We start from the raw sequence: 15,135 nt of genomic DNA, 5'->3' as shown, positions 1-15,135 counted from the left end.
TTCAGGTGTCCCGAGGCGAAGCTGCCTGGAGCTGCTGAGCTAACACAGCTGGGTCAGGGAGCAGCTCTGGGCTGGATCCTGACAAAGCAAAAGCATCAGATCTCCCAGAGGCATGTGTGGAGGCAAAACCCACGCACTGAAACAGGGGGATTGGTGTACCAAAGGATGGGGTTTGTGAAGCCCTGAAATAGGGGGTTCTTGCACTGAAAGAGAGAGTTCATGTACTGAAGGATGGAGTTTGTGCACAGGGTCAAGTTCAACACGAGAAGCAGCAAAGGCAAAGCTCTCGTGTGCTCCACGTTTCGGGCAATGGGCCCAGTCTCGTGGCTGCTGTCTGGCCCAGGTCCGTCCTCTGCCACTGGCCAGCAAGGGAATAAAACCAAGCCCACACTGAGGTGGCAGGTACAAACTGTGCTGCCCCAGACTTGGCACCCCGCTTTGCACAGCACCCACCCACAGGTGTAGCCAGAGCAGGAGCTGGAGATGTCACCCAGTGGTGACTGCACGCTCCAGGCATGGGCAAGGATTCCGGGCTCCAGCCCAGCTCCTGCACCCCAGCACGAGGGCAGCACATCCCCTGCTGGAGGCCGAGGCCACACAGCTGCACCTCGAGGGCTGAAACCTGCCTGGGCACCACCTGAGGTATTTAAATCATGCCAGGAGGAAGCAAAGAGCATAAATTCCTCCTGGAGCCAGGAACACCTCCAGAGGCAGAGCCTGAATTAAGTTCCATTTCCCGCAGATTTTCTGCCATCACAGCGGATGAAAAACGGATACTGGGGCTCTGCAGGAGCCGGCAGACAGGGAAGTGCCAGTGCCTGTGTGTTAAGCACGCTGGGAAGGTTTGGTTCTCCTCCTGTATTTTAATCCACCGATGATGAGGCCTCGGGCAGGTGCTGCTGCGGGTGCAGCCATGAAGCCCCTGTTGTGTGACAGGGATGCGGGGGGATGTCACTCGCTCACAGAGGCGGGAGCAGAGCCAGCGGCTCCCGGGGCCGAGCCCGCGCCCGCTGCGGAGCGGGTCCCCTGCCTGCTCGCTTGTCATTGCTCTGAACAGACCGTGCCTCCCTCACCGGGCTTCTCTTTAGCACAACGGGCCCAGGGACTCGCCCTCGGGGATGAAACACTCCTTGTCTCTGCCAGCGCCAGGTTCCTGCCCACTGCTCAGTTCTGCTCCGGGGGGGAACTCGCCAGATGGAGGAAAGCAGTGGGCACTTCCGTGGAACCACAGAGATCCCAGAGGCACCACATCCACAGCTCGTGAGCCCGTGAGGTTTGCATGTGAATTCCCTGGGACACCTGTCCATCAGGAAAAGGCAACCTGCAAAGCTGGAGGGTGCAGTGGAGTTCAGAAGAGCTGGATGGGGTTGGAAGGGGATGGGGGTCTGCCAGATCGGCAGCACCTCACAGGGCACCAGCCTCAGGGAGACACACGGACCCTGAGGGGCACAAAGAACATCCCCAGGCACGCAGCTCTAAGCTGGAGTTGCCCAAGGACACCCTGAATGAAAGCAAGAGCATTGGTCCTTCCTGCTGGCTCCCAAGTGCTGCTCGTGCTCATTCCAATGCCAACACCTCATGTTCCCTTTTGACAGCAAAAGCTGCCCAGCAAATGGAAGAAAAAAACCCTCAAACCCCAAACCCCAGAGCTGCTGAAGCACTGGGGTTTGCCTCATGCATTATTTTGAAATTCACCTCTTTAAGGGTTCACGCAGGGGCACCCGAGGCTCAGCACTGAGTTCTCCTGAGGTCCAGGAGCCAACGCTCGCATTTGCGTCTGCCTGGGAGAGTGAATTGGGTTGTTCATCTCTCTGACGGGCAGAATAAACACCCTCCACATTGATACTGAGCTCATTTCTGATACTTGTTTAGAGACTTGACAATTCCTGTATAAAAGGATTTCCTTCCACAGCTGAAGTTTGACATTCCTGCATTATTAGATTATTTGCAAAGGTCTGCGTGCGCTGCAGGAAAACAATGCTCCCGCCAGGCACCATTAGAGCCTGCTCCTGCACAAATCATCCCGGGCACAGCCAGCCACGCGGGCAGCGCCTGCCAGGATCCCCAGGGCAGGGAGGGAGCAGCCAGGGAGGCAGCGAGTGGGAGCTCAGGGGAGCAAACACAACCCACCCACCCACACCACGACAGCCACAACAGCACCAGAAGTAACAGACCGAGCAGGAGAGGGCTTTTGGGTAGAGGGAACCTTGCTCAAGACAGCAGCACCGCCAAGGGCTCTGTGTCACTGCCAGCACAGCCCTGCTCAGTGGCACAGCCTGGCTGGGAGAGCAGTGGGAGCATTTCTAGCCAGGGACGTGCGGTGGTTTTGTCCCCCTGCCTGTTTTGGGATGGTCACAGCCCTGTGGCCCCGGCCCCCCACCCTGGGGAGCCCTGGGAGTCCCAGCACGATGTGGGAAAGGCAGCAGGAACCTCCCCCTTCCCAGCACATGGGGGCTTTGGGACTCAAAGGCCTCTGCCCAGAGCAGCCCCTGCACAGGGAAGTCTCCAAAGCATAAAATTCAGAAGAAAATGACTTGAAAAGAATTATTTCTTCAGAGAACTCAAGCCCGTTTCCAGGCCATTAACTCCTTCCTCTGCAGAACCTACTGCCAGGTTCCTGATGGAGAGGAGCAATATCACAGGTGTCCGTCATTGTGGAACAGTTCCCTCTTTCCAAACAATTAAACACCAAAAAAATTAAATGTAAAAAAAAAAAGCAAACAAAAAAATACCACAAACCAACCAGCCCTTCCGCCTCCAAATAACTTCCTGCCCCAAGAGAAAAGCTTTCCCTGAGAGCAAGGCCTTAAAAGAAAAAAAATTTTTAAAAATCAATAGTGTAAGTGACTTATTTCGCAGCTGACGGTTTGTTCCCAGTGCTGACAGCCTCTCACTGTATTTAGCACAGCCTCAGTCCCTCCGCTGGGAGATCAGGAGATGTTCCTCAGCCATGATTTACACTCATTTCTCCCCGTTTAGGGAGGCTCAGCCGGGAGCGCAGCTGAAGATGGATTTGGACACACAGTGAGGACGGTCGGCGCCTGTCTCCTGTGGCCAGGGGGAAATGCCATCAGCTCCTGCCACCCCCAGCAGGAGGAAACCAGTGCTCCCACCCTCCCCGATACTGCCAGCACTGGGGCTCGCACCCTGTCACCCACTGCATGGATGGTGTCACCATCCCTCTCCCTCCCCCTTCCCACGCCTGCTTCCCCAGGACTTGCCCCAGGATTTCCCCAGCCCCAGCCAAGCCTGGCCTGGCCTCAGCCCAACCAAACCCCACCAGGGCAAGCGCCTCCATGGGGCAGAGGAATCCACAGGCTGTGGACAGCATCTCCCTCATCCTTCACTGCTTTCCTTCTTTTAAATCCTGCTCTGGTGCTCAGCAGCCTCATGCACCTGGTACCAAACCTGGATCAGACCCTGGCAAAGTCCAGATGTCTGGGTGACAGGCCCGTCCCTGCCTGCAGCAGCCATTGCCCACAGCTGGTCTCAGACCCCCTCCCCAAGGGTCAGAGCTCCCAGCACTGCACCCCGGGGTCCTGCTGCAGAGGGAGGCGTGAGGCACCGCGGGTGCTCTGCTGAAGAACACCCTCCCAGCTCCTTTCTCCTGGAGGGCAAGATTCCTGCTTCCCATCACCAGAGTGCCCCATCCATCATGTTCGCTCTAATTACCTCCTCATTTACCTCTTCAGTCAAATCTGCTTACAATCAGAGATGAGAAAGCGCGGCCCAGGGAGGGCTCCAATGGGGAGGGGTCTCTGTCCCTGCCGAGGCTGGCCCGGTACTCTGAGAGCAGAGTGGGCAGGGGAGCGTGGCTCAACACAATGAGGGCTCACAGAGCAGCCAAGGCCACCAGGCTCCTGTCACCAGTCCCTGCCATCACTCCCAGCAGCCCTGAGTCCCACGGGTGATGCCTGTGGGTTGTGCCAATCCTGCACCCTCTCCCAAAACCCACATTTAGCTCAAAAGCCAACAGTGATGCTGCTGCTCCAGGGCCACAGAACCAGCAGGGTTAAAGCAGGGCACAAATCCCTGTCTGCAGCCTGTGGAATGCTTCCTCAAGGAAATCTGTTATTAGCTCCACCTTTTAATCCTCCCTCAATTACAATAATGTCATTCTCCACAACTGCCAAGACTGGGGGTGCCCATCCTCACACCTCCAAGGCTTTTCTGTGCTGTTCAATAGGACAGCACAAATGAGCTGGCTAGGAGCAGCACATTAGGCTGAATAATTACCTTAATTAATAACAGTGTGCCCAGGTGGGCCCCCAGCCTATCCCAAGGACCAAGGCAGAGGATCCAGCGTTTCCCAGCAGTGGGGTGTGGGGCCAGTGTGGGTGCATGGCAGGGCCTGCTGTGATTACCAGGATCAAAATCGACTGGGCTCCATTGGAGCAGTGGGGTTCCTCCCTCTGAAAGAGCTCGGAAATTAGAAGAGAACAATTTGTCATCCACCTTGTAAAAGCCTGATTTGCAGGAATCATCTCTGCACGAATTCCTCAGCAACATCTGGAGCACCTTCATCCATCACAAGGACAGTGGCTGGGCTGGGTGGGATGAGCACACTGCCATTCCCTAATCCCACAAATTCTTCTTTCAGCTGGGGAAGACAATACTCATGGCAAGGCATTCCTGCTCCCCAGGTGTAGCAGGTGCAGCACCACAGCCCTGAGAACTGTGAGGGACAGTGCAGGGGTGGCACCACATTCCCACCCTGCAGAGGGAACACCACCTCACCTCACCTCACAGGATGCTGCTGAGCCCAGGCCCCATCACAGGCTGTGCCCGTTCCTTCTCCTGATTCAGGACAGCACTGACTGCTGGCAGCTGGAGCAGTGCCAGGACCTTTCCCTGCTCCCCGGGGAACCCACACACCACACCACCACGCTTTTGGTTCCTCCAGCCCCTGTCCCCTGCTGCAAGAGCTTCATGTGAGCTCACTGGCACAACCCACTGTGGCAGCGACCGACATTGCACTCCCAGCAGGTGCTGCAGGAGGTTTTCCCCATCTGAGAGGAGCCAACTCAGAGAAGGGATCGTGCACTGCACACCCACAGCAGCTGCACATGGAAACGATCACACGTATACACACACGTGCAGCAAACAGCAAAACCAGGTTTAAAATGGACACTCAGATTTATATAAACTTACCTTGCCCTCAGGCAGTTCACTGAAGTTTTCTCAAGACCTTCCCTGCCCTTTCCTGCCCCAGATACACGGCCCCACTTCTCACCTGAAGCTGTTCCACATTCACTAAATCCCCTTTCTGCCCTGCCTCAAACTCTGTCTGAGATCCCTCCCTTTCTCCTCAGCTCCTCCAACACAAGCACAGTGTGAGGGGACAGCCAGTTATCTTCCAGGGAAAACCAGAGACCAGCTCTGACCACAACTCCACTGGTGTGGAAAGGGAATAATTCCCAAAATCCCAAATAATTCCCAATCATTCCCAAAATTCCAGAAAGAGTGGCTGCCTTCAAGCAAAAACCTAAACACACCTGAAAGCTAAAGGAGAAAACACCTCTAAGGAAGCAGATTCAAAACAGAAGAAAGAAATTAGGAATTTGACAAGTTCTGCATAAAAAAAAAGGTATTTTTGCAGCTTTTTGTGGCTGCTGAAGCCACGACTTCCATGCTGATGCCCTGAACACCAGTGTTCAATAGCGCCAGGCCAGCAGTGCCTGTGCAGCCAGGATTGAAGGAAGCCTTTAAGCTTGCCTGACAATGCATTTTTCTTGGAGATAAAAAATGAATGCTGCCAGCATGCAAATCTCTCTAAATTAGGCACAGCCCAGCTTGCAGGAGCCACGATGGCTTGTGATGACAGTCATTAACTTCAGCAGCAGAAAAGAGGATGCAGGAAAATATCCTCTGCTACTTCCCATCCCAGCTGGGAGTCCCGGCTCAGGAAAGCACTGGAGTCTGGCACAAGGACACCCAAAACCACACCGTGTTGATGAGAATGAGCTGTGGCCCCTTCCCCTGCGGCAGGCAGGGCCATCCCTCTGCTCTTGGGGACTTGCTGCTGCTCCAAGAGCCAAGCTCCCTGTCCAGGAACCACAACACTGCTTTTCTACTGAACAAGCACAGCCAAGACCCAAAGCAAGGGGGATAGCAAGGCAATGGAATTTGGGCGTGTTGCTGCTTACCTCCCCTCACTCTTAGTTCTGAGTAAAACCCCAACGGACTCATTTCCTCTTTTCCCTCTTCAGGAGGGAACAGTGACCAGCCTGTGCCAGAACCTACCTTCAATTCTCACTCACCTTTGGGAAGATGTAACAGGAATGGCTGATGTGGCCAATTCCTGGATCTCGTCTGCCACAGAAGAAGGGATGAACTGGACACACAGCACCACCTCAGCCTCCCTGGTTCCCATCAGAGCAAGGGTTGTACATTTTCATTAATGGATCAGGCTGGAATAACCTGCCAACAGTCTCTCGAGCCAGGCAGGCTTCCTCTCTGCCCTCCTGCCACACATACATTTGTATTGTTTCACACTGATCCTTGGCAGCTTGATTTAGGGGGAAAAAGATAAAAAAGATGAGAACCTCATGCTGGCTTTGTGCTGGGTATGCAGCTGCAGCCCCACTCACAGTACACTGCTCAAATAACAAACCAGCAACTAAAAAAAAAAGCAAACTATCTTTAATATCTCCCAAATCCCATTTAGAAGCAGTTTCATAGAAACATCACTTTGATCGTGCAACAGAGGCTGGAGGAGGGGCAGGAGGGGGGAGGACTGGCGCCACGTCCTCGTGGGCAGACACAGAGGTGTCTCCCAGCTCCTCAGAAATTCTCCAGCAGATCCAGGATCCGCTTCTGCTCGCTCTCCCGGAACTCCTGGTTCTTCCCATCCCCGATGTTCTCCGCGTACTCTGCAGGGACAGAGCAGAGGGACACAGGCTTTGAGTGCAACACGAACAAACAAAGGGCAACAACTCCCTAGGAATCTACACACAGGAATCTACAGCCACACTACTGCAAAGAGCCAAACGGGAATTAATGCAGGAGCACCGATGGTTTTCCTGCCCATCCCCAGGGTTAAAGCTTTGCATAGCAAACACCCGCTGACACTCATTAAAGCTTCTGTGGCAGACAGAGGCAGAGAACTCCCTGCTCTGGCCCAAGCAGACAGCAGCACCCAGGAGCACCCATTTCCTGGCACGGGAATCGTGGCATTATGCCCAAGAAATGCAAACAGTAGCATAAATCCCTGCAAATCACCGGCTTCCCAGGTGCCTTTGGACACCGAGTGTCATCAGGGAAGGTCAGGCAGAGTCTGTGACAACTGTTAATCATTCCCAGTCCGGGATTTAACCCGCCTGCTGTCCAAGCATCCTGAATGAGGGAGACCCCAATTCCTTCACCTACCCAGTGCTTTTAACCACACAGAAGAAAAGCCACCAGGTCAGATTTAACAACAAACCAAACTACTTGTCATCAGGCAGAGGCCACCAGATCCTAACCACGGTCTTGCCCGTCCATGCACACGGCCAAACACCACAGAACTAAACATTGCCTCTGTAGTTCTCCTTCCTGATATTCATTTGGAGCTGGCAGCTCTCATCCCCTACCAGCTCCCTCCTTCCTGCAACCAGAACCTGCATTTTCAAAGACAGCTTAAAAAGAAAATATGAAAAGCAGGTTCTGAGCTGCAGAAGCAAGGAGCTGAACAAATCTGAGGAATCAGGAGCAGGCTGATGGTTAAGACAGCACTTCCCTGCCTCCGCCTGCTTGCATTCTTTTCCTTCTTCCAAACAAACGGAACAGCTTGTATTCAGCACTGAATGGTAAGTTGCTGCAGAAAGTTTGCTTTAATATTTATACATTTAGCACAGCTACACGCTCTGAGCTCCATCAAAGCCTTTGTTACAGGAGCACTGAAAGCAGTGAGGAGAGGCAGAAGTTAGCTGATGTGGGAGTCTTCCCTCCTGTGTGTACACTCTCTCTCTCTCTCTCCATGTAAAAGCAGTAGAGTTCTTTACCAAGCCCCTGGGAAAAATATTTTTAATATTTATAAACCACTCCGGTACCTGTAACATGAGCAGGTGGTAATGCTGAGGTTTGCTGCAGGTGAACGTGAGCTGCCCACTGTCCCAGCAAAGGGACCAGCTCAGGGCACCTTCTCTCAGTGAGGGAGCTGCTCTCCACAGCCCTTAAAAGCAGCAGGAAGCTCCTGCAAGGAGGGATTCCCTGTGGCTCCCTGTGTATGGACTGATGGCTGCGAGGCAGCCCGGCCCTGCTGCGCGTGCTTTGGGCTCCACCGGGATCCAAACCTCAGGCATGAGATGATCCCAGAGCACAGGGATGGGGCCCCATCCCAGCCAAGGCTGGCGCTTAGCTCAGGCTCCCCTGTCCCCTCAGGCAGTACCAGAGCCTGAGTACTGGGGCTGGTGGAGGAGCCAGCTCCGGCCCCAGCAGCCCCTTCCATGCTCCAGCAGGGCAAGTGCCTCTGGAACGCGGCAGTGGATGTGAGTGCTGGAGGTTATTGCAGCCCAAGGGCAACACTTCCCACCTGCAGAGGCCTCTCCAGGCCCAGGTGAGGGACAGCCACAGTCTCCAAGCCTGGCACAGCCAGCAGCTCTGGCCCCAGCTGTAAGGACGGCCAGACTGCCTGGACTAGGGCTCAAGCAGGGAGCCACTGAGTGCCACTAATGACACTGCTCTTCCATTGTACCAGGAGATCACCCAAACAAAAACAAGACACAAATTCTTCTTATCTTGTCTAAAAGCTCAGCGTTTCTCTTTCTAAACATCTAGGCTTTGTAAGACTAAAACCCCTGTTACTCTAAGGCAGAATGTTTACTGGGTTATGACAGCTGCTAATGCTCATCTGAAGCATTAGCAGCTTGAAGACACCAGATAAAACCCCCAGAACCAGGCTTAAAAAAGTAAATCTCCAACCGAGATTTTATGTATTTACTTTTTTATTTAAAATTCCACCACTTCACTGAGACTGCTAAAAAAAAATCAAATGTAAGCTGCTCCTGCCAACAGTTAACCAAGAGCTTACACACTGCTGTAGCTACACAAAGGGAAAGGGCCCAAGATTGGTTTCTGCTTCATTAGACAAAATACAATGGTTACAGAACAGTAAAAATCAATTGGGAAATACTGAGGCTTGTAATGGATATTGGAAGCTCTGGAGCCTGCACAGATGGAGGCACCGTGAGCCAGACTGAGCTCCATCCTCAGAGCACACTGACCCTTCCTTTGTGTTTACCTGTGCTAACAGCTTTGGGCTGGAATGTGCAGCAGACGTTCCACGTGCCCAGTTCCCAGTGTGCCTGCTCACCTGACACCAGGTGCCAGGGGGGGCCCTCAGCAGGGGCAGCTCTGACAGAGCTCCTGAGGTAGCCAGGATCAGTGGCTAGTCCCTCTGGATCAGTGAGCAACAGAGAGATTTGCCATTCCAGAGCCAAGTATCACTTCAGAGAAGCCTGTGCCTCACTCCATTCCCAATGACAGATGGAGATCAGGCACCTCCCCAAGATACAGACACTCCTGCCATCCCCAATCCAGCCTCCATCCCCAAAACATCTCCCTAGCCAAGGTACACACCACTCAGTTGTTTTCTTCCAAAGCATAAACTAACTGTCCTATTGCAAGAAATGCTTGATCTTCCAGAAAAAGGAAGTGTGGGAGGACTGGTCAGCCTGCAGAAATGCATTAATGAGCCTCCCGTTATTCCCTGCCCACTCCTCCCCCCGAAAGCTCCACCATAAGAAAACAGTCTCGCTTCCTTGCTTGCATCGTAAGTAATTCTGAGCCACCCCAAGGGATCCATCAGCTGTCAGGTTGCCAGAGAAACATGGAGAATATGTAGGCCATAAAAATCAAACTAAAAACTGAGCACCTAATTAGTATGCAAAAATAGAAAATAAAAACTGAACAAGAGCAAAACACTGAACGAAAAGTAAAAACAAACCAGTCCTCATCTGTCCTGAGAGCAAGTTGGGAAGTAGCCTGGAAACATTCCAGCCAAGGCTCAAGCTCCTGAGCTCTCAGTCACTTGCAATAGAGTCTTGTGCAGTTGACTCCAGTGAAGTTTCGGAAGGCCCTTGCTGGCCCCTGCATCCCAGCAGCACACTGCAGGGTCCACACCCAAATCCCTGTTCCAAGCCCTTTGCTTCCCAGGGAAGCTGTGTCCAGGGAAGTGACTCCTTCAGAGAAGCAGGTGCATGTCCTGCTGCTGCTGTCCCAGGCTGGTGAATCTGTGCTGACCCTGCGTGTGGACACAGGTGTGTAACCACTGAAATGCTCAAATTTCAGAGCCCAGACTGCAGCTGAGCCCAGTGCTGCTCCTGCCTCCCAGGTCCCACTGCAGGACTTCACAAGCATCCACTAAAAAATTTATCACTGAGGTTTTGATTTTTGTCTCTAAAAGTCTCTAAAACCAGCAAGTTTAAGAGTTGGGGAGAGCTGTAGTCAGAGCCCAAACTCTGTACCCATCCCTGCAATATTAACAGGGCAATGTGCCCCTTCAGGCAGGGAGCATGCTGCTGCTGAGAGCACCCAACCCAGCACGACCCTGAGCTTGCACCACCCGATACAACTGCGGAGAAAGTTTCACAATGCAAGTCACTGTCTGGGAAAGAAAGAATCAGATGAAATTTTAATGCAGCTGCCCTCCAATTCAGCTTGGTATGTAAGTCAACACCCCAGAGCCGAGACCGTGAGGTGTGCAAATCCAGAGAGGTGTGCAGACAACTCCCCCAGGGACACGCGGCCCAGGGCAAGTGTGGGAATCTGAACACGGACTGTGCCATAGTCCACACTGGAAAGGGGCAGTTTAGAGGCAGGAATTTTCAAGTATCAGAATTAAAATCAGAAAAGACATCCTATGCAGCCCCCCCTGCTCACCAGCAGGCATTAACTTGCACTTTGTTGCTAAAGACAAGAGCCAAAGAGATTGCCTATAGCTGCAGGTAATTTCACACTGTCAGAAAATCACTCTTGATTTTGTCATACCAGCCAGCCTTCTGATTCCTTTTTTCCTGCATATGAGGAGGGAGAAAACCGACAGGTTTTGCAGGAAATAAGCTGTGTGTACCTGCCATTGTTGATGTGGGGGCAAGAAAAGCCCAGGAGAACATTGTTGCTCCCAAAGAAAGTGGAAACATTGAAATACATCCCACAGCCCACTATCCCAGAAATGCTGCCAAGCTTCCCTTTCCTCCAGAAGAAAAATAGACTCCTCTCCTCACAGTGAAAACAACACAGCCCCTTTGGAGCAGATACATTTCATAAGGAAGCATCTTCTCCAGGCAGCTCTGGTTCCCTGCTGCTCTCACTAAGCCTCTGAGCTCCGAGGGGCCATGGGAGGAGGCTGAGTCCTGCCCTCCTCTCCCCAGTTCCACTGGCTGCTGCTGCTGCTGCTGAAGGACAGCAGGCTGCAGAGGAGGCCACAGCTCAAAGGCATTGCTCTAATTCACCATGAGCATTAAAGATAACAAGCAGTGCTTTAAAACTGGGATTGCAAATCACAACAGCTACATTTTAAAGCTATGGAGGATACTTTAATGCTATAATCCCTATTAATTTGACACTAAGAACAAGACAAATACACCACAGGTACTAATATGGTGCAGATGGTAAAGTGCAAGGCCATGTTAATGAAAGATGAGACTCCACTATTCTTCCCTCTAGCAGGCATGTACACTTCCCTTAAATATTTACTCTCACGTTAATGTCAGCAGTGAATTCCAGCCAGGCTGGAGCTGATGGAGGCATGCAGTGATGTGCTGCTCTCTGACAGCAGCTACAGCAAGTGTCCTAACTTGGAGGCAAAGCAAAGCACGCCACTAATCAGGGTGATTCCAGCCCTGCCAGGATCTCAGAACACTGCTCAGCTGCTGCCTGGAGATGCTCAGGAAGCCAGGGAGAATTACATGTGAAGGCTCATACTGCAAAGCCATGACCAAGCTGTCCCTGGTAGCGATGAGACACTTGCACAAAAATATCTCTACTCACCCTTGAGGATGTGTCGAACAATTTTAATGGAGCTGCCTCTCATGTTCAGGATCTGGTGGACTCTCTGACGAATCTGATGGGGAGTAAGACAGAGAAGAAAGAGATCTTCAACACAAGTCCCTGCACAGCCCCACTGTTTCCAACTTTGAAGGATAAGCAGAGACCTGAGCACACAAAAACCAACTCAGTCTTGGCAGCCCTCAGCATCTGCTCAGGAACAACCAGGAAGGCACACAACACAGGAATAAGAAGCCACAGAATGCATTCACAAACCCCAGTGTATTCACAGAGGAAGCAGAGATGCAGCATTTTACACAGATCAAGAAAAGCTGTAGCTGTTCTTTTGTGAGACCTCCTGAGAGCAGGTCCCTTCCCCCTGCTCCCTCAGCAATGGCATCAGCATGGCCTTTCCATTTCAAACCCTGACCTCGCTCACACAGATTATATGAATTTAGTGACAACAATCAACTTCTGTCCCCACTAATGCCCTATCTGCTGCAACTTGATGGAGCTGTATGGACACAAGTGCAATAAACAGGAGCTTTCCTCCCGAAAAGGGAATTAGAGAAACAATTACTCAACGCAGCATTTGCAAAGATTTAGAGCCTTGTCTGCACCAGGAATGGAAACACAGATGATCTGCCAGCCTTGCAGGCAGTTTTACCTGGGGAACGTTGGCATTACAGATCTCTGCCATGATGTAACAGATGAGCTGCAGCACAAAGAGCCCAGCATCCAGACGACGGAGATAGAATTCATCTTCCATGTCATCATCTATGATCTCTCCTCGACGCACCATGTCCTGTAAAGCCACACAAAGGAAAGGTGTGAGGATTCTCTCAGAGCATTAGGAATGGCAAAATGTTGGCGGCATTTGTGGTTTCTTAACAATTGTTTTGTTCCCCCAAACATTATCAGCCATACATTTCTTGCCGAATAAGTATTTTTAATAATTCATTTAAATTCTCAAAACATTTCATTCCGTTTTGAAGAAGTTTTGCCTTTGCTGGTCGTGAAGTGTGTCCATCTGCAAGTCTAAATTTTAATTTAAACATCCAAATCACATTTCTGCATTGAGGGGCGAGAGCGTGTGACTATGGAACAGACCCATGTATCTGTGATTTACTAGTTCTTTGTCAGAATGGAACAAAACCTGCTCTTTTACTGGCCATCTGAGGGTGCTGTTCGGCAGTGCAGAACATGACGCCAGCACACTCTAAGAGCTACCAGGCTTCTAGCTTCATGACTGACTGACACATGAGAAAACACATCTGAAAATTCTGCACAAGGACAGCTTTTCCATGCCCAGCCAGGCTCTTCCAGCTGTTTCTTAGGGGTGCTGCCAGGGCAGACCCAGGACAGGTTTTTTAAGCCAAAGACTCGCATGGGAATGATGTCCCTCCATCTGTCCTTCTTCTGTATACACGAGTTTCACCAGAGAGACCTGCCCAGAGGGAGGCCAGAGGAAGAATGAAAGAGGCCATTCCATCCCTCCATTCCATCCCTCATGCCCAAAGAGCTCATCTCCTTCAAAACACTGCCAAGAGCCTCCCGGCAGTGAGCTCAGAGCGGCCTCCTCTGAGCTGGCCCAGGACGTGCCTGTGCTCCATCCTCACGGGTGCTGACAGGCCCAGACAACCATGTCACGTGTCACCTTCTGCATTTTGGGGGTGGTCTTCAGGATTTGTTCTTAAACAAAGGAAGCAGCTCGTCAGCCCCACGAGCTCGCTGCAGCTCTGTGATTTATCCTGCAGCCGTGTGGCAGGTGGAGCAATATTTCCTCATTAGAGCCATCACCTGCGAGCACTGTGCGCCTGCAACGCGCCTCCTCGGGCACACGTGCTCCAGGCACCCACGGCCACCAGCACCAAAGCTGACTGAGGCTGCCAGATTTTGCTCTTCTGTCAAGCCAAGCCCTCGCATCTACTGGTGAGTTGAGGGTTTTAGGCGTAAGAAGGAAGATGAGCCCTCTGCAGCTCTCCCTGCAGGGGGGCAATGGATGCTCCCCAGATAGAAATCTGATGGAGTGACTCAGACAGCTGATTCTCACTTCCTCTTGAAAGAGAGAGGAAAGCTTAGGAAGTGAAATACTTATTTCCTCCTGGAAATCCAATCTGACAGTAAAAGAACAAGTTTAGAAGCCAGTGCCTTCTTAATCGTGCTGTGAAATCAACTGCTTTGGCTACACTCAGATGTGATGCTTTAGCATCAGATCCTGAAGACTCCAACACATGCATGACTGTCATTTACTCCAGGTTCTCTAAACCATGGGCACACGCACAACTGGGCAAAGCCTGCATGTGAGCTCTTGCCAGTAAATAGAAAAATCTAATTTTGTGCAGAGAGTGACTTCCCTCACCCTAAATCCATGCCAAATGGCTCAAATCTGGTCTCTAAAGCTGAACAATGATGAGTCTGGCTAGTGAGAGAGCTGAACACTGACTGAATTATCTAAAAAAACACTCAAGAAAGACAACACACTCACTCCTGTACCACCGCTCACACTCTGCACTGCACACAGGCTTATTGGCTGCTCTGCTCAACAGTGCTAAATTCCTGACCAGAAAAACATCCACAGGCCAGGACTCTGAATCTCCAGAGCAAGAAACAAAGGCCAGGTCTGCTCTGTATTCTGAGCCGAGCACGGCGATCACAGGAGCTGGATCCAGGCAGCCACGGTCTTAATTACACAGCAGTGGCAGCTCCAACAGCCCCTCTCAGCAGAGAAGATTATTTTGTGCCAGTAAATTAAACAGGTATGAATTAGAAGACAAGTACAGTTTTAAGGTGCCTTTTCACAGTCCTCTTTTTTAAAAAAAAAAACCACAGCCACCCTTTCAGTGCTAGTCTGCCTCCCGTAGAGTACCAGGCAGCCCCTTTCCCACTTGGACTCTCTTTCAAAGCTGTCAGTCGCTAACCTCCAAATGAGCGCTCAGGTGCCATTTCTAATCTGCCAGCAATATCTACTGAGATGCCCCTTGCTGATGGGAGAAGACAGCAATAAGATGGGCTTCTGTGAAGCTAAAATGAGCTTCTCTCACACTAATGAGGCAGGACTGACAGGCCTCGAGGTGTCAAGTAGAGACTCCAAGCCTAAAGATGCGATGGATGTAGCCAGTGCTGTACCAAAAATCACAGTGCTCCACATAGGCACCGGAGGAGATT

At 51.7% G+C, this 15,135-nt stretch overlaps 1 protein-coding gene across 2 annotated transcripts in view; it reads right to left on the bottom strand.

Moving 5' to 3' along the window:
* Positions 1-6,620: 6,620 nt before the first annotated feature.
* Positions 6,621-15,135, bottom strand: part of CTNNBL1 (catenin beta like 1) — a 47,695-nt gene continuing 39,180 nt past the window's right edge. For both annotated transcript variants that reach the window (XM_038158908.1, XM_038158910.1), the window contains exons 14-16: positions 12,635-12,772; positions 11,971-12,043; positions 6,621-6,872 (exon numbers count right to left, since the gene is read on the bottom strand). In XM_038158908.1, the coding sequence (XP_038014836.1) occupies positions 6,784-6,872; positions 11,971-12,043; positions 12,635-12,772 (300 nt within the window). In that variant the 3' untranslated portion in view covers positions 6,621-6,783. The remainder of the gene's footprint in view (positions 6,873-11,970; positions 12,044-12,634; positions 12,773-15,135) is intronic.

Source organism: Motacilla alba, chromosome 20, assembly GCF_015832195.1.
Source record: "Motacilla alba alba isolate MOTALB_02 chromosome 20, Motacilla_alba_V1.0_pri, whole genome shotgun sequence".
Taxonomy (NCBI): domain Eukaryota; kingdom Metazoa; phylum Chordata; class Aves; order Passeriformes; family Motacillidae; genus Motacilla; species Motacilla alba.
Note: the sequence above shows the minus strand (reverse complement) of the source record. Positions and strands in the feature narration are given on the sequence as shown.